Source organism: Rattus norvegicus, chromosome 13, assembly GCF_021556685.1.
Source record: "Rattus norvegicus strain SHRSP/BbbUtx chromosome 13, alternate assembly SHRSP_T2T, whole genome shotgun sequence".
Taxonomy (NCBI): domain Eukaryota; kingdom Metazoa; phylum Chordata; class Mammalia; order Rodentia; family Muridae; genus Rattus; species Rattus norvegicus.
The window spans coordinates 64,765,354-64,788,885 of record NC_141546.1 but is presented as its reverse complement, the minus strand read 5'-3'; the positions used below and the strand labels follow the sequence as shown (position 1 = coordinate 64,788,885).

The following is a 23,532-nucleotide window of genomic DNA, read 5'->3' as shown; positions in this document are numbered from 1 at the left end:
AAACGAAATCATTCCCCAAGAAAATGTTTATCTTATACGTTTCATCTAGTCCATACATTAAAAGTAAACTTTTTTTCAGGTTGTCAAGTAATTTCAGACACTGGGTGTCTTCCGCTAGTCCTGACTTTAGAACGCTCCTGTGGTGCTTCAGCTTTTTTTCCCAAATGCTGAGGGATGATAGTGACTCACATGACTGTATTTAGAACACGGTGTGATAGCAATACCTTGAAAGGCATTTAAAATGACGGGATCTCCTTCCCTAAGCGGTCTTTCCTAACCTATGCCTCTTTCCTAAGGTACAAGAACATTAAGAAATACTAAAGGGCTCCAAAGCTATGCTATGTGTTCTGTATCGAGGAATTCTCCTGCAGAGAAAGCAGAGGTCCGTTGGTTTTAGTCTCCCTCCCCAGGTTGAACAAATCTACGCTCCTGCTGTGTGTTCTCATCTCCTCCTCTCTCTGGGGAAAGCGACTAAATGAACCAGTTCTCTCTAGAGTCCCTGTGAGAAGGCTTTCGGTTAGGTCAGTTACTTCCATACATGCCCAGATAGTCATGACACAGATTAGAACGTTCACAGGAATTCTAGGACATAAGCATCCGGTCTACACAACTCCAACACTGTGAACTTTATAAAATAAAACCAAAGCAAGACAAAATGATATGCCCCGTGTAATAGCACAGGCCTGTGATATTAGTGCCTGGAAAGTAGAGGCTGGAGAGGCCACCATAGCATGTCACAAAACAAACAAACAAACAAACAAAACGAAACGAAAGAAAAAACAAAACCAAACAAACAAAAGACAAAACCAACACAGCGGCAAAAAGTAGGGAAAATCAACACAACACCACCGCTGCCATCACCAGCATCACCATCAGAATAAAGTTAGGGATGGTTGAGTTCTCATTCGTGTCACATATTTTTACTAAAACCTTTCAGGTGACTTGAAAATGTGAGTTTATGGTAAAAAATCATATTTTAGTGACTTCTCAGTTGAAACCTTTTTCTCTGTCTATGACATTCTTAATGTCTGCACAGACATAATTTTCCTTTCTCCATTACTGCTGACTGCCTTCCAGCGCTGGTGAATCCCCTGCCTTAGCTCCCTAAAGCAGACCGTGTTTAAAGGCCCTGGAATGAGGTTCCACTAGGATATTTGAGTTGTTTGTCCGAATAGGTACCTTTTAGCAGAGTCTCACAGCCTGTAACACTAAAAGGCTGGTGGAGTTCTGTGGCTCATTCCTAAAATATAAACTAATACCAACAAAAGAAAGCGGTGTGGGCAGGGAGGGGCTCTCCACAAAGTCAAGGACTACCAAAGCCTGTGTGTGGCTCAGCGGTAATAAAGGCAGCTGCTAGCAAGCTCGAGCACCTGAGTTTGATCCCTGGAAAACACAAGATGAACTCCAAGTTGTCCTCTGACCGCCACAACACAATGTCATCTGTGTACGCTCGCACACACAACATCGTTGTTTTTTAGTGTCTATTTGCCCTGAGTTATAGTTTGAAAAAAAAAAAAGTGAACATCTGCCTCTGACTGGACAAAAACCCTTGGGATTTCAGACATTGTCACAGCTGCATGCCTCTACTTTAATTTTCATTTACTTGTTTAGTGTGTGCAAATATTAGCCAGCATTCAATTCACTTAAGAAACTGAGTTGAAAGAAAATTTCTAACAGTTGTCTCTATGCGTGGAGCAAGAATCACTTTCCTAATCAAAGAAAAAGAAATTATTATTTTCATGTTTTTTTTTTTTTTGATGCATCTCATACCCCAGACTAGCCTCCAATGACCTATGTAGCTGAGGACAACCTTGAGCCTCTTATCCTCCCACCTCCACCCACCTGGAAAATGTGTAGGCCTCTTGGATCCCCCGTCTGTGCCACCACAGCAAATTTCGAGCTCTAAGCTGAGGGTGGGATGCAGGGCTTCCTACAAGCTAAGCAGACACCACCAGCCTAGCTCCATCTAAGTTCCCTATTTTACCTTTTAGAGATGAGGAATGTGGGTGTTTTATTTACCACAAGGCTAGACGTGGGAATAGCCAGGGCAAACCAGGCTGTCTATCTGCAAAGTCTGAGTGCTGAGAAGCCAGGCCACCGCCATGGCTTGATAATCTGACTTTTAGCAATAGGAAATCTGCAGGATTTAATGATGTCAGAATCGGCCTGGAGACCCACCATGGCCACGGAATCACTATGTCTCTCTAGTGATTTCAGATAGTATCCCAAATTGCTAAACATATATGCAATTTCTGTTCGAAATTAACCTATGATTTTGAATTTATTTTCAGAGTGTTTATGGCATACATCACTTTGTAAGTGAAGGAAGAGAATTTTTATATTTCGGGTTATGAGCCTAGCCTTTAACAGCTGAACCATCTCTCCAGCCCAAGAATTTTTTTTTTTACAAAAGAATATGCACGCCATTTCATCCAGTTTGAAACTCCCCCAAATGGAAAATTTTATATAAGTATACTTTATTTATTTATTTTTAAGTCAGAGTCCAGCTGGCCTCAAAACAAAATCAAAAGAACAAAAATCCTCGCCCCTGCCTCTGCGGGCACCACCCGCAGCGGACTGGATTGTTCCTTTCTTTCAAGCAGGGTTTCCTCCAAATTAAAGAGCATTTCAATGCCTCAGCAGTGAAGAGTATCACTTACTGTAGATAAATTGAGTCTAAATAAAATACGACGTGATAATGGTTAGAGAAATTTTGCATTTTAAAGAGGTTTCAGGGTGTGGGTGAAAGTAACATTCTTGCCCCATGTGTCACCACCACCCTTTTTACTGCTTAAGGAGCAAGAATGTTTACCCGTAGGCCCCTTTTCTGAGTCTCTTTCAGAATCCTAAATCAGTGCAAGACACTCCCTCAGGAGCATACCCTGCCCTGTGTTTGTGAATGTCGTCATCATGAACACTGTTTTGGGTAACAGCCAGGGAAAAGTCACGCAATAATGCTACCACATCACCTACTGGGAACAATAGGGACCGTGAAAGGCAAGGGAACTCCATCCCTACAGAGAGGCCCATGTGATGGGAGGTCCTGAGGTAGAAAGGTGGGGATGGAGGCCCCAGTACAAAGGAAGCCGGACACCTTGGCTGCTTTTGTTTCTTATCGTCTAAGAAAGAAACCAGCTGGGGTGTGAACAACTGTAGGTGGCTTGTTCTGTGTTCTTAATTTTGTGAGATCGTGACTGTTTTTTTTCTTGAGCACTTCCTGGAATTTTGGCTTCTATGTAATTTGAGCATTTACTTTTGAGAGCACAGGTCCGCGGACCTCTCCAGTGACTTGTACACTGCTTAGAATAGTGCTTGGGTATCATAACTCACGACTGCAATCTAAGCACTTGGAAGGGTGAGGCAGAAGGATTGCCTTGGAGGCTGGCCTAGGCTACATAGTAAGCTTCAAAAGTATGCTATCAAAACCATGTCTCAGACAATAAACCACAAGAGCTGGTGTGTTGGTTCAGAGAATGTAGAGGTCTGAATTAAAATGGCTCCCATAGGCCCGTAAGGAGTGGCACTATTAGGAGATGCCATTTTGGAGGATATGTGTCATGGGGGTAGGCTTTGGGGTTTCAAATGTTCAATCTAGGCCAGTATCTCTGTCTTCCCGCTGCCTGACTACCCAGATGTAGAACTCTCAGCTTCTCAAGTACCACATCGGTCTGTGCCCCAGCCATGCTCCCACCTTGATGATAATGCACTGAACCTCTGAATCTGTAAGCCAGCACCCCAATTAAATGTCTCCTTATAAAAGTTGCTGTGGTCATAGTGTCTCTTCACAGAAATAAAACCCTAACTATGACAGTGGTCAGAGCAAACATCTGACAACTTGAATCTATTTCCAGAACCCATATGGTAGAATGGGAAAGAGAGTCAAGTCTGGCAAGTTTTAAACACACACACACACACACACACACACACACACACACACACACACACACACAATCAAATGTAAACTTAAAATAATTAAAATGTAAATATAAAAATGTTTAGTAGAAATTGCAAATTTTAACACAAAACTTTAATATGAAAAATTAAATTCAGATAGTCACAACAAATATAGTAAAACCCAATATGATCTCTCTTGAATTCTTATTGAGTTTAATGAGGGGTGGGTCTTTCTAAAATGATTCTTACTTCTGGATTAAATAGCGGAGTGATTTACAGAACTTTTACTAGTCATCTTAGGCTCTTTTCTTTACCTTTAGCCTTTGGCTATTAAGTTCTGCAAAAGTCAGTGTTTCTGGGAGAGGGAAGAAAAGCTCTTTAAAGACGTCATGTGGGAGAAAGGGGCTCAGTGGATCTGTGGGGCATGAAAGCAAACAAAAGGAGGGAGAAGCAATCATTCTGAGTCCTTAATAGTATATTTGAATTCACTTTGCAGGGGGACAGTCATAATTAAAAGTGGTTTTCTGTTTGTTTTTGGTGTTTTTTTGTTGTTCTTTAATTAAAAACTGCAGTGGGTCGAAGAAATGGCTCAGCAGTTAAGAGTGCTCGATGCTCAATCATGAGGCCCGGGGTTCAGATCCCAATTCCAGGATCATGCTGCTAGCATCTGAGGGCACCTGCACTCAGACAAACACATGGGTACACATAATTAAAAATATTAAGAATAAGTACTAGGAAAAAAAAAACTCTATATTGGTGGCACATACCTGTAATCCTAGCACTTTACTGTTTATTTTTTTTTCTTTTTTCTTTTTTTTTTTTTTCCAGAGCTGGGGACTGAACCCAGGGCCTTGCACTTGCTAGGCAAGCACTCTACCACTGAGCTAAATCCCCAACCAATCCTAGCACTTTAAACGCAAGGCAGGAGGAAGAGAACAAAGTAGACACACACACACACACACACACACACACACACACACACACACTCTCACACACACACACACACTCAAATAAAACTAAATGATGCTAGAAAGATGGCTCAGTGCTTTTGCAGAGTACCCATGTTTACTTCTTAGCATCCTTGTTGGGAGGTTTATAACTCTAAGTCTAAGGGATCTGGTACCTTGTTCTGTCCTCTCTGGCCACCTTTCACTCACATTCACTCACCCAAACACATAAACCAAACCAATAAAAACAAATAAAATACATAAATAAACACCCTCCTCAAATAGAAATGGACATAGTGATAGTCCCTGCACTCAGGAGGAAGAGACTGAGGCAAGAAGATTTCTGTGAATCTAAGACTAGCCTGGGCAACATAATAAATGTCAGGCAAGCAAGGGCTAGCCCAAAAGACATTTTCTCAAACAAAGAAACAATCCACTTACAATTTTGAAAAAAACAAAAAACCAAAAAACAAAAAATTGTTCCTTCACAAGATGCTACAAAGAAGGGAGGCTAGAAGGACTGCAATTCACACCTCCCTAAATGCTGACAGCCTCATAACTATAGTACATCCAACCCAAGAAACTGATGATGGTATAACCCACTTTCAGCCACCCACTATGTTATGAAATATATTTATTATGTTAATGCATTTTGATGTTGTTAGTATTAGAAGAAAAGGGCAGATTTCCCAGAGAGAAGATCTCAGCTGGCAAAGATGTTACTATTTCTTCAGGAATCACTACACTACACATTGTTTCTTTTTACAAAGTCTCTCCTTATACATCTTTTATGTGTTTTAAATCACTTTTAAATATACTTAGTATTCTGCAAGCTATGAATAACTCAGACAAGGTTATTTTTCCCTCATAGGCATGAATGTCTAGAGTGGGAACACAGGAAGCACACTAAACATAATAGTATCAGATAAGATTGCTCTGAGAGCTGTGAAGAACATCCAATAACCTGAGGAGTGACGTCTGAGAGAAGTTTTCTTAGTTCAGGTGGTTAGAGGAAGACTTTCTGAGGAGGAGAAACATGAGCTGAGATTGACTGTTGAGAAGGCGGACCCATGTGAAAATCTTCAGAAAAGATCGGAAGAGTGTCATCATCTTGAGATTTATTGCTAATAAACAAATCACAAGAAGCCAATGTGACAGATATAGGAAATGAGAGTGTGTCTGTGGTTTGGATGTGGCTTGTTAGCAAACTCATGTTGAAGTGTAATTGGCCCTAAACATTATTGCAAGCTGTCTGTCTAGGTACTTCAGGGGTTTCCGGATCACAGGGACTCTACCTTGAAGAAGGGATTAGTGTACTCCACCAATCTACCATGACTTAGCAAGACAGCCATGTCCCTCCTCTTCCCACAGCCAGTTTGCCCATTTTCCTTGTGTCACTTGAAGCAAATGGGGCAGAAACACTCTACAGAGGCCTCGTAGCTTTGGGACACCCAGCTTCCAGATTCACGAGCAAATTATTCAGTCTCAAGCACTCTGTCACAACAACAGAAAATGAAATATGGCAGGAGGAAGAGTAGATTAGCTAAGTGAGGTAGGCAGGGGGTAGATGGCTGAGTCCCTAAAGCATAGAGTAAGAAGCTTATAAGCATTGCAGCGTAAGAAGTCACTAGAAGATTTCAGACACAGGAGGACCATGACAAGATTGATATTTAAAGCACACAAACTCTCATGACCATAAGAAGAATGTTTTGAACAAAAGGAATAGAAGGATTGCCCATTTAAAGTCTGTTACGCTGACTAGATTGATACTGGTGGGGTTGGGAAGGAAATTGACAGAATTCTGATTTGTCTTTGGAATGCTGTCAACAAGATTATACCTAGGGAAGTTATGGAAGAAAAGGCAAAGCTTTTGCTTAAAGCTAGAAGATGCTGATTATCTAATTAATATTAGATAATTACTGTTTGGTCTAGTTGGAGAATGAATGATTGCATTTGTAAATTTGAGAGGATAGTTGCTAATTGCAGATTAGAAGTTAATCCTGAAAATATAAACTTTGGGAGTGATTATTGTCTGAACTTAAGAGTCTGAGTTAAATTAACATCACAAATATTGTCGTATGTTAATGTATAGATATAGCAGAGGAAGGGAGTACTCTGTGCAGATGAGAAATACCAGGAGAAATACCAAACTGTGTGCCATGGTGTGTGTGTGTGTGTGTGTGTGTGTGTGTGTGTGTGTGTGTGCACACCCACGCCCTTGGGCTGAAGTCAGGCACTGGAGCATTATTTGTAATACCTGCACTTGGGAAGCTGAGGCAGTTGATGGTTAGCCTGGGTTACAATGGTGAGGTTCCCATCTTGAAAAAGAACAAGGCAAACAACATAAAAATAAATATGCAGTTGGCCATGACATAGTGCAAGCCCTTAGTCCCAATACTCGGAGGTAGAGGCAGGTGATATCTGTGAGAGTGCAGTCTGGTCATCTTCGCTGTATGCAACCAAAGCTATACAGTGAGACCCTCCCTGTATTTTACAGAAAAGGCAGGACAGAAGAAAAAATAGTTATCAAGAGAATGAATGAAAACGTGGAATCTCAGCTAGAGGCAGAGAGAAGTAAGAGATGCTGGGGTACTAGATAATGACATGTTGACGTTGGTGGACCAGCAGTGGGCTCTGCAGTGCACACTTAAGTCGGATGCTCAGGCTTGGTAGGTTCACTGAAATGTTGGGAAGTCAAGGCGCATGCTGAAAATCAAGGGCTTCGAGGTAGTTCAGCAAGTAATAGGGATGAGGTCAAGATGTCAGACTAGAGGGATATTGTGGGGAAAGGTACCAGTGGTTTAGAGAATGCCAACCACCAGAAAGATGTGCAAAGGTGTGAAATATGTGAACTGTGGAACTATAGAAATTACCTGGGTGCCAAAAATTGGGAGACAAAAGAAGCCATGTATAATGTTCTAACAGTTTGCCCAGCCGAGTATAATGTTTTTGTTTGAACTTCTATCTGTTTTGTTTGTTCACTAGTTTTTTTTTTTTTTTTTGTATTTTGTTTAATTTTGTTTTCATTTTACTAGGAAGCCCTGGCTGACCGGACTACACAGAAAAGGCTGGCCTGAAGCCCACAGAGATCCACTGGCCTCTGTCTTTTGAGTGCTGGGATTAAAGGCATGCACTAGCATGCTGGACTTACTTCTATTTTCTTTCTCCTCTCTCCTCTCCTTTTCTTTTCCTTTCCTTCCCTTTTCTATCCTTTTTCTTTTGAACTTCCTTTTCATGTTTTCTACTTCCTGTGTAACATAAATCTTAGCCTTTGTCTTTTCGACAATAATTAAAGTGTATTTATATTGTGTGTGTGTGTGTGTGTGTGTGTGTGTGTGTGTGTGTAGCTCAGAAGACAACTCATAAGTGTCGGTTCTCTCCTTTCACCATATGGATTTTGGGGATTGACCTGAAGTCATCAGGTTTGGAGGAAAGCACCTATCCACCCTGAGCCAACTTTCTTGCCCAGTGTGCCTTTTGCATATTAATTGTATTTAATCCTTCTAGCTTAGGCAGAGAAACCAAGCCTGTTGTCTCTGAGGCACACAGAACACATTTTAATAGTTCTTCAGCAACTGAGGCAATGAGTAGTGAGTGACTCTTGTTAGAGTCCATAGGAGCAAGAGCAGAGCCACTTCATTCAGGGACAGCCTAGATTTTTCTTATTCAGTGTTGACGATAGAACCCGGGGCCTCCTAAATGTTAGGCAACTGCTCTACCATTAAGGTACAGCTCACTCTTAGTGTAGATGGAAGAAGAAAAGATAATGGTTTTAGGTTCATGAATCAGAGATATCAATGCCATGATGTAAAGACACAATCAAACTTTATTTTCAGAAGTTTTCAATTTCTTAAATAAGTATAAAAATAAACAAACATTTGTTCTAAGATTTTTTTTTTACATAAGTTAATTTAAATACAAATTTCTCTGAGGCACGGCAGCAGTCACATACTTAACCTGAATTCCCAGGTTCAGTCAGCAGGTTGATGTTCACAACAATCATGTTGGCTTTTTTTTTTTTTTTAATCAATGATGTTAACAATTTTTATACGTGTTTTTCTAAAGTTGATTATTTTCTGATCTTAAACTTTTAAAGCATATAATCTTGAAAATGTTTTATAATTTTTTGTAATAAAATATATTTCTTCATAAGACATACTTCTCAGTTATTTACATACATATCAATATTATTTGTAATCAGTTCTCGATGCACAAATTCTAATGCCTATTGTGCTTTGGATATGTTTTTCAAAAAATTAAGTTCTAACTAATAAAATACCTACGGGGCCTTCAAAATGTCTAAAATGTCAATCTGTATAACGTGTGTAGGTGAGTCAATATTGGCTCTACGCAGTTTGCTATATGAGTAAATTCCAATGGCCTAAGTTCTAACTTTAAACTTTTCAATCAAATACACTAGTTTTCTTGAAATTTATCCATGACCATTAATCTCATCATTTTGTTTGATTGTTCGCACAGTAGTACAGGGAGGTAATCATTAAAAAAAAGGTACATCAATTCTGACATAATGCAAAAAAGAAACACTTGTAGTAGGCTTAAACATAGTTTATAACAACAATGTCTGAAAGACATAACTATCTTCAGTAAATTCAGTAATATACAGTACCTCAGCTGATAATGAGATGTAGAGAATGATTGTCATTATTGTTTTATATTTATTTCTATTGCCCAGAACTACCCACTAACTGACTCTGTTTTTAAATAAGAAAGCAATTCTTCAGGACAAGAATGTAACTTTCTTGTCAGGAACCCCCTCCAATTCTAGCATCTTGGTAGGGCCCTTCCATATAATTACAAATGAAAAATACATTTAATTTTTTTGCCTTTTGTCTAAAGTAACTTCTTCCTCCGAAGGGGAGCTACACAGTAGTCCTGAGCTGAGGTTTTTCCTGAATGTAAAACTTCAAGTAGAGAAAATATTAATGGAGGTTAAAGAAAGAATACTAAGAGCCTGGAACACAGCTACAAAAACAGATCAATCAGCAGTTTCTCAGAGCAAAATGACTACAAGAAACAGAGTAAGGAGAGCATCATGCTGGCATCCAGGCTGAACTCACACATTGCATGGGGCCTACTGCACTTCTGGTACCGTGAGCTGGAAGACATTTCAAAGTTTTGAAGAAGCCCACTGATACCTTTTGCATTGAGAGATGGGCTGTTGTGTCATACTGTGCAACAGAAAAACTCTTTAAAAGTCCAGCCTGGCAAGTCACAGCCAGCACCACAGGAGGATCTGAAAGTCTCCTTCAAAAGTTTAACCCTCGATGCGGTCTTTAGCTTGGAACCCTTCTTTGTTCTTGGTTATTTTGTTTGTGGACTCTTTTGTTGCTATGATAGGTTTTGCTGGCTACCACTCACACACAAGCTTTAAAGCTTTTCCATCGTTTAGGACAGAACATCACGGGCTCCGCCACCTTCCTACGCCAGCAATCTGACGTACAAGGAAGGTCTGATTGTCATAGTAGCTTTTCACTACTCCTGAGAAAAGAAAGATCCCTGACATGGTATCTTAACCATCAGTCATAATAGTTTTCCCCAGTTTTAGAGATTTGTGTTTATGGTAGCTGCTTAATCTGTGTGGGTACAAATTTGACAGCTCAAGAAAGTAAGGGCTTTCGAAAGTGATTCCAACTCCCGATTTAGACATTGCAAATCATTTGTTTCAAAAGATTGCTTTTAAAAAATAAAAAGACAGTTGCCGGTATCTGCCTTCATGCTCATTTAAAACTGGACTTGTACCCCTTTGCTTTGATGAGATAAAGATATGCAAGATTTAAAAACAATTCCACATCGGTTGCTCCTAACATAGTAAGGATGACACAGTCATAACCAACAATGCAGCATTTCCCTCCTTGTAACAGCATTTAAATATTCACATTTCCCTCCTTGTAACAGCATTTAAATATTCATACACCTTTCATTTGTTCTTATTAAGCTAGTCATGAGCTGACATTCAAGTATAAAGATATCAAAATTCATTTCCCTTCTCACTGGCTTATGCCGAAAAATGAAAGTGTTCTTTTTTTCCCTTTCACTTTCCGATAACACATATTTAAAGTACAAACACAGGAATCTTCACAAATGGAACATTGTTCAAGAATATTGCCTTCTGTTATAGAAGATGTTAAGTGAAAAAAAGCATTCTGTATAAATATTAAATAATTAAATTAAATTGTTCATATAAATAAATAAATATGGTCAGTAGACTCTTACAGCTCAGTTGAACGCCTTTTGATTAGTACTGTAGGGTTAATGTCATCTAGTCTGGAGTGGGAGGCACTTGCGTTGATGGTGGCTGTCTTGGTAGGCTGCGGGTCTTGCACATTGAAAGAGGCGAAGGGACACCCTTTCACATTATTGCAGATGAGAGACTGAATTGAGGCAGTGTTGATGATCCTAAAACCCACTTCTCCTCCGAAGGTGCTAGGTTTCCAGTATTGAGGAGAACAGATGGGATTACCCATAAGGCCTTTCAAGGAGAATGGAGCTCCAAGTTCTACCATGGTCTCCCCAAAGATAGCATCTGGACGAGGCTTTTCCACCAGCAGGGCGGGATACAGTTCCATGGCATCGATGTCATGGTAGAGGGCTTTCAACTCTGCAGCCATTTCTTTCTCTCCTGGAAGGTACAGACAATATGGCTATATCAAACTGGGAATTGCCGACAATAGCCCTGGATGACGAGTACACATTCACTAGCCGACCCCCATTCCTGCTCCCCTTTCTCAATAAACTCAATCCTTTTCTGTTTCCAGAAGAAGACGAAAAAGAGGAAGAGGAGGAAGACAGTTTATTCCTTCACTAAATTCCCTCTCACCTTCTCTTTTCTCATTTAATCCTTGGTCATTTTAGAAATTTCAGCAACCGTTTCTCACCTGTAAGTTCTTCAAACGATGTGTAAGGTTTCAGGGAGAAGCGTTTGCGGTACTCATTGAGAGACTGGTATTTCATCTCTCTGCTCTGGTCAATGGAGGCCTTTGCCACTGCTTGTACAGCGATTGGAACATTCCTTCCCCCAGCAACCTGAGAAAGGTGAATAATAAAATGAGATTCTTATGCATATTCTTGTGGTCCTACAATTTGACGTCATCACTTCTAATCTGTAATGAATGGGCCTTTTACGATTATTAAAAAAAAATAAGCTAATAGACAAGTCTGAATATTTACTTCTGTAATCTATAAGGTGACTGAAAGCTTTAAAAAATATTAGTTTTAAGATAGACAGGTGTCGCTATTTGCTGGATAATTTTAGTTGAACTCTATAACCTTTCAAAACCTTCCATGCATCATGTTTCAAGAACCAGTAGAACACCTGACTATTCTTTTAGTAAAGGAAAAAAAAATTGTCTCTATGACAAAAGTCCTAAAGCTACTGACCAGCCGGTTCTTGCTTTTCAGGAACAATGCTTACCCGGCCAGCAATCTGTCTGGTGAATGACTCAACAAAGTGAGCAAGTCCGTGTTCAAGGAGGATGGAGTTGTTGTAGAGAAACTGTTTGAAAGTGTACTCCTGGTCTTCAATGTTGAAGGTGTCCGGCAGCAGCGGATGCCAGTGATAGAGTGTGTTGAATTCAGAGGCAATGCGGTTCTGATACTGGAACTGCTGGTTGAAAAGCAGCTCTGGGTCGAACTTGAGTTTGAAGTGGTAACCGCTCAGGTGTTGCACGTAGTCTTCGATCACTATCTTGATCGTCTCTCCTGTTGCACAACAGAGAGAATTTATTTCCCTCACAACCAACGGTAAGTATGTCCCCACATCACATTCCCTCTCCCTATTCACGAGAAGAAGTCAAAACATAGCAAATGCAAGAAATGAGTTCTTCCTCTTGGAGAGGGAGATGGCCTTACTCATTTCTCTCTTGCTCACCTATCAGTATGAGCCTGCTGGTTTGGAACAGTCGCTCGTCATCCCACTCAGGATGCTCCTGTTTGAGTATATCACACACTCTGTTGTGCTCCCGAAGCCAGATGGTAGCATACATCATCAGACCCGGCACCAGACCAAAGACTTCCTGCCCCACAGCGAACCGCAGGTGCTCAGGGACGTGGGGAGGGTAGATCATGTCTACCTGAGTGTCTTTGACTGTGGGAGGATACACCTCTCCACCGATGACCTAAATCACAAGAATAGTAATAGCAGAGTTTAAAAAAGAAGAAGTAGAAGAAGAAAAAAGCCACAATAGTTTTAAAATGTAAGTCTAAACAGCAGGTGATAATTTTTAAACTGTAAGGAAAATACCTGATATTTCAATTTTCCATCCTGGAAAAGTCGAAGTTTATGTTGTCTGTCTAGAGTTTCACCGTAAACATGATTTAAGTCCACCTAGAAAATTGATAATGGGAAAATTTCAACTTAATGATTTCTTACTATCATTTCTTATTAAATTTTGATGATTTAGTTGAACTTAAAATTCAACAAGTGATTTTTTAAAAGATTTATTTTATTTTTATATGTATGAGAATTTGCCTGTATGTATGTACATATGTACATATGTACATATGTACATATGTATGTATGTATGTATGTATGTATGTATGTATACCATGTGCATGCCTGGTACCCTAAAATGTCAGAAGAAGGCATCAAATTCCCTAGAACTGACTAGAGTTATACAGATGGTTGTGAACTATCATGTGGGTGGGTGTTAGAAACTTCAGCTGGGTCTTCTGCAAAAGCAACAAGTGTTCTAAAACACCAATACAGCAAGCTCAACAAATGCCTTTTTTCATAGCCACAAAATTCTAAAATAATTTGTCTACCAGAGCTACAAGCCTGTATATTTCTTTATGTTGAATGATATTAGTCTCCTGTATTAAATATGCTTCATGCTTCATTATAGCCATGATAGTTATTTTATATTACTTAAAGCAGCACAATCAGGGGATTTTTTTTGGGGGGTGTGGGGGGAGACTGGGTCTCTATCTTAATAGCAGAGTCCGATGCCTGGTGCCTGGCAAACATATTTCTAAGGTTCACTTCCCAATGCCACCGATGATTAATTATTTATTTATTTACAGAAGATATAGCCTTTACATAGACCAAACTTTTAGACTAAAAATGTAAGGGACAATTACATTAAAATATTTCTGTGTGTGTCTGCTTATTTTTACTAAACCAGCAAATGAAAATGGAACACTCTGTTATGGTTTTAGTAGACATGACATTTGGCTTAAAAAAAAAAAATGGGTGTGATTTGTTTGGCATGGCAAGATGTCAGCATTTCCTAAGGATTTGCTTTAAATCTGAGTTAAGCCTACTTACTCCATGGCCCAGTCCTCGGGTGAACCCAGGTCCTCGCTTCTGATCTGTCTTGAAAAACTGATGAGTGAAGTGCTGGGCAAAGAATGCGAACATCATATTTGTGCCTTGGGGATCCGGGATGAACTCTCTCCTCAGAAGAACCTTTTCCAGAACTTCTTTTGAATCAGGAAGTTCCTTATTTCCTAGAACAAGAAAACTCTAAAGTAAATATGTATCCATTTACATATTTGTTCAAACAAACAGCTGTCTAATTCCTGAGAGCATCCATCTTAAAAACATGAACTCCAAGAGGATCACAGCACGGAAACAATGGCTGTGCTTTGAGGCACAGTGTCATGCTTGTACCCCAGGCTGGACTAAACTCACTCTCTATCCCAGAATGGTCTTGAATTATTGGTTAACCTTTACCTTAGAGGTTACAGACAACAAGCTAACTTACTAAGGGTATAAATTCATGTTTTAAGATATGGGGGTGAGTTATTGAATAGTTTTATCAATAACTAACATGAATTCTATTTAGCATAAGATGCTAATGTTGAGACATTATATCAAAATGGAGATTTACTTTCACATAATAGATCCGCACTTTTAATACGCCTCTGTGGACAGCCATACTAAAGACAAAACTATTTTACAGTTTTTAAATAAAAGGACAATCCAGGGTCAACTTTTCTAGGTACACACCCAACCGTCAGTACACTTGCAACGTCTCTATTTCTTTGTACTCACCTTTCACACCCATGGGAGTTGGGCAGTCATCAGCCACAGGAGGAAGGGCCCTGGTGTAGTAGGAGAGGTTGGAGAAAGCTTCCCAACTTTTGTAACCGTAGTGCACATTGTAAGTTGGTGGGCTGTCAATCAAATGTGATCTGGCTGAAATTTTAAAGAAAAAAATTATTGAACCTCATGTGAAAAAAACCAACAAGGGGATATCAATTATCCATTGTACAATGGATCAAGTACAGAGATTGGGTTTCATTCAGACAAAGATACCCTGCTTTACAATGACTAAACTTTAAAAGGCACTGGGAAAATGCATCTTCAATAAAGTTTAAGATTTACACAGGACATTATGCTCCAGTAGTCTTGACTTTTCAGGTACTACCCACTTCCTGTTCCATAGCTGATGACAGATACAGTTGGGCATGGCCCTCAGAACGATAGACAGCTATTTTCTCTTCTGACCCCCAAAGAAAACCCTAATCAACCATTTGTTTAAAGGGTGCTTTGTGTTCAGAACAATTCCTGCAAGCCACGGATAGTCAATGAACAAGTGAACCACACTTCCTCCACAGGAATGAGGGGCAGGAGTCATAACCAAGATACAGACTACAGGTTTACATGACAGTGGTTTAGACATATCAGGGGTGGGGGCAGGGTAGGAAAGTATACTTCAAGGCGTTTTGAAAAGGTCGGAGAGATTTCTTTGGGTCGGGCTTCTAGTGCATAGTTTTGTTCGATGCTGGAGAACAAGGGAGGTTTGTACTCACACGTCAACACGTATCTCATGATTGAATTCCGAAGGAAGGGAATGTTGTTCACAATGTTCCAGACTCCCTTGAAGTGGGTCAGGATGTAGTGTACTGTGTTTGGGGTGGGCTTCAGCAGTAATTTGATTCTTGTCAGAAACTCAGCTGGAGAGAGACAAAGCGGGAGGAAGAGCTGAGTAGGCGCCTCCCATAGGACATAAATCTACAAAATTATGGTGACCTTATGTGTCCCCATTCCAAAGGAAGATACCCCAAGAAAAACTTACGCGTAGTACAGTTTTCACCGTAGAATCCAGTCCGGGTACAGTCACATTTATATTGGTCAAATCCTATGCTCATACATTCACCACGGTTTTGACATGGGTTGGAACAGCAAGGATTTGCTATATTAAAAAGACAAGACAGCCTGTCAGTCACTCTTGACTCATCTTAAAGATTTAATTGTGTCACTATGGGTCAACTTTACAATGGTAAGTTTGACAAATACACAGGTAGTCCTAGAAAAAAAAAGTTTTATTTTAACTAATTCTGTCTTATGAAATGGTTGTAATGTAGAAATAACAACTTTCTATTCTTAAGCAAGAAAAGCTGAGGACCTAACTTCCTGGCTCACATTATCGACATTTTCAAAATAACTTGGATATTCAGACTAGAATTGTTAAGTTAGCCCTTTGAAAATTAAAAAGTACATTTGTCAAAATTTAGTGTAAGGAATATAAAAGTAAAATAGTCAAGTTTTAAGATTTTGAATATTTTTTTAGAATGTCTTCTGGATTTTCCTGTGGGAAGAAGAGCCTCCAACATGTATTTAAAGCAATCACTCCTGTTCGGTTGCCCACACACGTGCTTTTCACAAGTATTGATCAAATTCTGTCTTACCATAACGACAACCATTACGACTATTTCATTTTAGCAAATGAAAGTGGTTCTCTGCTCAGTTGAGTAATGGCTCATAACCTGAAAGCGGTGGCAAAACCCCTGCCATCCTTGCAGTTCCTTTGGATTTTAGCGGCTCAGGCGCTTTGCCAATACACAGCCCATCCCATACTCCTAGAAAGGGGTCTGAGCCAGAGGAGTCCCTCCAGGGGTGCTTCGGGGCGCGAAGCCACTCACTCACCTGCATGGCTGAGCGCCAGGGCAGCGCAGAGCAGCACAGCTCGGAAGAGCATCGCAGAGGTGGCAGCGGTGGTGGCAGCAGTTGTGGCAGCGTTGGTGGCAGTGAAGCTGGCGGGGGAGCTGGCAGGACACAGAGCTGAGTTCCTTCGTAGGCAGGGTCTTCGTACTCCTGAAGCTCTCCGCTCAGTTTGACAACTGGCCGCTAACCCGGAGAACCTTGCTTTTAAATCTTAGTAAAGTGGACTCCACGTGACTTCGTGACTGTGTCTTTCCGCCTCGGCTTTCCCCACCCCCCACCCCCCCAGCTTTCCCCCATCTCCGCTTCCAATTGCATAATACCCATAGGGGCAGGCTTTACTCACGCAAATGAGCCCAGAGAAGCCAGGAAGCTTCCCTCGGCTGCCCAAAGTGGTGCCAAGAGAGCTGCACCGCCCTCTGCATCCTTCCAGGCGCCCTGTGGTTCGCTGTGCCTGCTCCAAGACTGGCTCTCTTTGAGGTCTCGGGTTTCCTCCCAGTCCCGCATCCACTGGGGGGCCGGAGGAGCAAGAGAATGTCACAGCTTCCCCTCCCGGGATCCGAGATCCTAACTAAGGGAATCCCCTTGCCTCTCCCCACTGGGGCGCAGTCTGACGTGCTTGCTGCTCTGAGCACGCACACAGTTACCGGTGTATTTAATTTATTCTATTTTTAATGAAATGAGAGGGCTGCTGTCAGGGTGACATCTGCATTGGTGGAGTTAGAGTGAAGTCTTTCACCGAACTGTCCTCCAGGCTCCGCAGTCCTAGCAAGCCCCAGGCACTCGCCTTTCCCAGAGACAGATGCCGAGCTCCACGTTGGAATGCTAAGTGTCCACCGCATTGCTTTAAGGTATTTTCCTCCCTGCTGTTACATAGCTTTTATCATTTTGATCAACAACTCTTTTCACAGGACAAATCACTAAAAGGAATTTGTTTTAAAATGTACCTTTTAAAGACTTATTTTTGTCCACGTTTACGTTTACAAGAAGATATGCTATGGCAACAGATCAAAAGATAATACTTTTTTCCCGATAACTGGCCTTATTCTCGCTAACCTTAAAAAAAATCCACTTCTTTCTGAAACATTGCTTGATAATAAAAATTAATTGCCTAGAGAGGTGATTTTTTTTTGACTGTTGAATAACTTCCCACTGTGTTTGGTGTTGGCCCGGGAGGGGGATCTGAGGATGGAATAGTGAAAAACCGAGTAAAACAAGAAAATGAGGAAACTAAAACATTCAATTAAACCGTACGTTCTTGGCATGAATGGAGAAAAAAAAAAGACACAAAATCTGAAATTAAACTGTATTCTCAGGAAAGTTAAGTCAGGAAACTGGTTTGAAGCAGTCTGGGCAACACAGCTAGAGCCCTGCTCAAAAGAAAACAAACCAGAGCAAAACAAAACAAAACAAAATGTAAGAAGAGAAGGTCCAACATGGGGGAATCGACCATGAGAAACAGCCCTTCGGAAACTACCGAATTCCTTACTCCTCGGAGGTCTCCCAGAAAATAAGAACGCTCATGGAATTTTTTTAACTGTTTGCTTCATGTGCATGCTAGTTTGATTCTACATGAGACATAGTGACTAAAATTCCATGTCACCAAGGGCCTTTGTTCTAGTCATGTTTAATCATTCCGTGTATGGCACTCCCAACCCCTGACAGGGAGTCCTATGCCATCTCAACTGAGTGCACAGACTGTTTTCTTTTGGGGAATCCCTTTAAGTAGTTCTTGTTTTCTGTTTTATTTTGAGTGAGTGAATTGCATGGGCTCAAACTGTAAGTTTATTAAAGCTCCTGATACTAACTTCGGCTAGGAGCCATGTAAAAATCCACACTCTTGTCAGGGTACTCAAATCATATAATGAAATCTTCAATGGAATTTGAACAACCCCATCCTCTTCTGATAGTAATTGTATGCCTATTATGCAGAGACGTATATTCTGATGTTTTAAAAGAGATTATGACAAAAGGGGGATGGGGTGGGGGGTCGGAAATGGGTGGTAGTGTTGGCCCTTAGTCCCAGCACTGAGGGAGAAGAGGGAGCTTAGGCAGATCTCTAGACCTCCCTGCTCTACAGAGCAAGTCTCAGGAGAGCCAGCTGTACACAGGAAAGTCCTTTCTCACAAAAAGAAAAAGAAAAAAGAAAAGAAAAGAAAACATTGGGAATTCAAAGAAAGAGGGAAAAGCAAGGCATAGGGAATAATTACCTTCAGACTCCTTGAAATTTAAAGACATTAAACACAATCACAGAGGAAATTCAATTAACATATCTGCATGGTTCAGTTGGTTGATTTAATCTGTAACTTCAAATGTGAGGTGAAGAGGGCTCCCTATACTACCGAGTTACACAAGAACTCAAGAAGAAACTTAGACCTTGAGGACAAGAGCAATTTTGAAAGGCAGTCCAAATAAGGACATAAGGATGTAAGGGGAAATGGTCCTGTAATTGACTGCTTTTGAGAAGTCTGAATCCCAGAGCACAGTATGTCGGCACCTTTGAGTGCTGATGACAAGGGAATATTAATTGTCCCAAACTAAATCAAGATGGTTCAACCTCTCTATATGACAAAGCGCGATGATAAAGATGCTCCTCTGTAGGATTCTTTACTCTTTAGCTGTGGCTATGAACTGTGCAGACTGTTGGTGTTTCTCTGTACTTTTGGGCACACGTAAGTGCCTGCTGTGTACAAAATACACTTCGTTAGTATGTGAAAGTTTCCTTGAGAAGCTAAAAAAGGAAAATGAGGAAACGCATTAACATCTTCGAGAACATTCTGCTGAGTTTTACCGCCCTCTTCTGCTGCTTGAATTTCCAGCAATGATTTTTCTCCTAAGATGCTAGGTAGATGGTTAGGTAAATTTTGGTTCTAATTTTATCAGGTTCTTATATAATCAAACCTGCAGTGCTGATATTAAGTTTAAAGTCCATGCACATACTGGAAATAAATGATGTTCATTGTCTTTGTTTGGGGTCTGTTTTTTGTTTTGTTTTGTTTTTTGTTGTTGTTTTTGTTTTTGTTTTTTTTTTCTTTTTCTTTTCCCTGGCATGGGGTTTTTCTGTGTAGTTCCGGCCATTCTGGAACTCACTTTGTAGATGTAACTGGCCTCAAACTCAGAAATTCTCCTGCCTCTGCCTGTGGCATGCTGGGATTAAAGACGAGTGCCACCTCCATCTGGCTAATAAATGACATATTCCTTAATTCAAGTAATGTCCCATTCATAATAAGTCAATAAAGAGTTAGGTTAAAAGTAAAAGGAAAGATACATTGTGTTGATATTAATGAAGGAAAACTAGAATAGTTTTGTTTTTAGAGAGCACCCTTCAGAGCAAAGAAAGAAGTAACTAAGAGGAGCAGTGCATTTGATAGAAGAGTCTTCAAGGGGGCTAGGGATCCTTCTGTACCATGTATAACAATGGAGCCTTGATACACATGGAGGCAAATCAATAAACCTGCAGGGAGAAAGAGATGTTGGGTGCTTCAGTACTCCTAATCTGAGATGGGCCACGAAGCAGATAGCTGACATGATTGTAAGTCAGCTAGGCATGATCAACTTCCAAGGCCGTTTCATTTAAGGACAGCAACAGAAACTCTCTTCTAAGTTTCATGGAACACATACTCCAACCACATTCTAGGCCATAAAAACACACATGCAAAAAAAAATGTCTTCAACCTGCCCTAGATATACACTGAACTTGAAGCTAATGCCATAACTGGTAAGGAAGTAGGCACATTTCCAGGAACATCAAAACAAGACAATTTCTCCATTTGTTGCTGTTTTTTAAAAGATTGTTTGAAAAAAAAAAAAAGATTGTTTGTTTGTTTGTCTGTAGGATCATGCAAAGGGTGTCATGGTGCCCAACTTATTACTTGAACGCTGGGATCTAACTCCCTTCTTTACGAAGAGCAAGCTTTCATGACTACAGAGCCACCACCCAGACCCACTCCCTTGCTGCTGCTTTTAAACTGTATACCAGCCAGATGTGATGCTGCATATGTGTAATCCAAGCCCTTTGGAGTTGAGGCAGGATAATCAGGAGTCCAGTAATTCACAACTCATAACAAGTTCAAGGCCAGCCTGCTCAAATGCTATCTTGTCTCAAAAATAAATAAACAATAAATAAATGTGGGTGTGAGTTTTTTCTTAGTTATAGAATAAGAGAGATAGAAATAAAACCATCTTAATAGATATTTGCTCTTTTTTATGGGACATCCTTAAGAATCATCAGCAAAGTCTTCCTGAAACTAGATGAGTAGATGTGGAGGAATTTTAATCTAGCAACATGGCTGTTCTGACAAGGGCTAACATCCAAAGATCTTCTATGTCTGTGTGATCTAACTAAATGTAGACATGCCCTTAGTACATGCCTTTTAATCCCTTTGACTGGAATACAGTCACACCTTTAATCCCAAACAATGATAGTAATGTTAGTTTGTAGAAGGAAGCAGCCACGTTTGAAAATGACATCTACTTGAGAGGCAGACAAAGTGAAGAATCAGAGAAGGATTTGACAGAAAGAATGTGAGATAAGATGTGCCCAACTCTCAGGAGGGCAGCTCAGGAAAGAGAGGTGATTTAGGAGGTGAGTGGGGAAGGACAGTTCAATGACTGCAATTCAGTGGTGCAGTGGAGTCCAGGCAGTGCAGTTCCTGCAGTGCAGTGGAGTTCCAAGCAGTTTGTGAGCCAGAGAATGAGAAGGACCAGAAGATTAGAACAAACTGCCAGAGATAGTTTAGGCCGAACAGAGTAATTCAGTGAAAAGCTGAGAGAAGCCAGTTTGAATCAGTCAGCTTGAAGTGGAGTTTGAGTCAGAACAGCTGAGGTGAACCAGCCAGCCATTGTTCAGAAAGAACTAGAAATGGTGAGTTTATTCAGCTGTAAGTCACGGAGATGACAGTAGTATTGCTTTGGCTGGCATCTCCTTCAGGGAACTGGCTTAGCAGACATTGAAGGAATAATTTCCTCAAAGGTTTCACAGTCTGTTGACACCCTCTAAGGCTGGTACTTACATTTTCTTTGTAATTTAGTCAACTTTATAATGAGGGTTTCAGCTCGATTTCTACACCTTGAGCTCTGTGGGTGCTAGAGAGAATATTCTCTTCCAGCCAATAGTTAGAAACTTTTAGACTGTCTATTTGGAGCCTGTCAGTTTTATCATTGAGTTTATTGTTGCCCTTCACTGTATTCTGAGATACTACAAGCTCATTAATTTTATTAGAGTTCATTCTTTCCGATTGTCAATTTATCCGGAGACAATAAGAGCAGTCAACCAGCATCATTATTTTCCCACAAATTGCCAACTTTTTGTATACACAAAATCACAAATTCCATTGCCTTTCACAGTTGGTAAATCAGGACAAGCAACTGCATTTGTCCAGATAAGGTTGTAAAATAGTTCATGCTATGGGCTTCCAATATTCCCCAAGCTTCTAGAAGAGGCTTCAGTAACTATAGCACACATTGGCAAATTGTATAGCATCCAGATATTAAAAAAAAATTTATCCTTATACTTCTGTTGCCAAAATCTGTATTAGTAAGGGTTTTGTAGAGAAACATACTGATAGAATCACTTTATTTATCTATCTATCTATCTATCTATCTATCTATCTATCTATCTATCATCTATCTATCTATCTATCTATCTATCTATCTATCTATCTATCTATCTAGGGAATTTATTAGAATGGCTTACAGACTGTGGTCCTGTTAGTCCTCCAACAGCTGTCAGATAATAGAAAATCCAAGAACCCCCCAATTGCTCAATCCATAAGACGGGATGTCTCAGCTGCTCTTTAGTATACACAGGAATTCTGAAGAAGTAGGCTGTAACGCCAATGAAGGAATGGATTTGGCAGCCAGAACAGGAGCATGGGGAAGTGGGGAGGAAGAGAAATCTTCCTTTTTCCATGTCTTTGTATAGGCGGCTATCAGAAAGTGTGGCCCTGGTAAAAGCTAGATCTTCCTACCTTTTAGAGATTCAGATTAAAAGTGTGTGTTTCCACTTTTAACTGCTATTTAAGAGGGAAAACAAAAACAAAAACAAAACCTCTCACACCTGTACCCAGCTGCTTGCCTTTAGTTAATTCCAGATGTAGTCAAATTGACAACCAAGAACAGCTATCACAAGTATGATGAGAATTTTTAATCAAGAATTTGATCCATTAAAGAAATGTAATAATCTGGACTACAATGAAATTAAGACTTTCAGCTTTACAAAGGATGTTAGAACAAGAAGACAAACGGCGAGAAAATATTTGCAGAAAGCATCAGTTGTTATCCAAAAAAAGTAAAACCTCTTAAAAGTCAAATAGCCCTATCAATAAATGAGACAAAAACTTGAACAGACACTTGGACAAATAATACACATATGCATGCATATACACATGTATATGTACACACATATGTATATACATATATACATATATGTATAAATTTGTATACACACACATACTCACACACACTCTGGCATCTGTAATACCAGAACTCAGGAGGCTGAGGCTAGGGAAGTACTGTGAGTTTCAGACCAGCTTGAACATACCAGTGATCTCAGGGCCAGACTGAGCTAGTTAAAGGGACCTTGTCTTAAAATGAATAAACAAACACAAAAGATAAACAATTAAATAAAATGAAACACGGCATCTATAAGAACACCCCACACCCAGTGTAGTTACAACAGCAAAGCTTGCAGAACAAAGGGAGCCCTCCCTCACTGCTTGTGTGAATGAAGAATGGTTCAGCATATGGGAGAGACTTGCAGCTGATGCATTTTCTTTACACAAAAGT

At 40.2% G+C, this 23,532-nt stretch overlaps 1 protein-coding gene and 1 long non-coding RNA gene across 2 annotated transcripts; one reads left to right on the top strand and one right to left on the bottom strand.

Moving 5' to 3' along the window:
- Positions 1-8,649: 8,649 nt before the first annotated feature.
- Positions 8,650-16,927, bottom strand: Ptgs2 (prostaglandin-endoperoxide synthase 2). Its single transcript, NM_017232.4, is given in 10 exon segments — positions 8,650-11,481; positions 11,738-11,885; positions 12,274-12,560; positions 12,730-12,976; positions 13,102-13,185; positions 14,125-14,306; positions 14,854-14,997; positions 15,615-15,758; positions 15,881-15,997; positions 16,732-16,927. Coding segments are annotated over 10 exon segments (1,815 nt in total). The 5' UTR covers positions 16,784-16,927; the 3' UTR covers positions 8,650-11,071.
- A 224-nt stretch (positions 16,928-17,151) lies between these two features.
- Positions 17,152-20,874, top strand: Ptgs2os (prostaglandin-endoperoxide synthase 2, opposite strand). Its single transcript, NR_132640.1, is given in 2 exon segments — positions 17,152-17,597; positions 20,582-20,874. It is a non-coding gene; the product is annotated as a prostaglandin-endoperoxide synthase 2, opposite strand (long non-coding RNA).
- Positions 20,875-23,532: the final 2,658 nt, after the last annotated feature.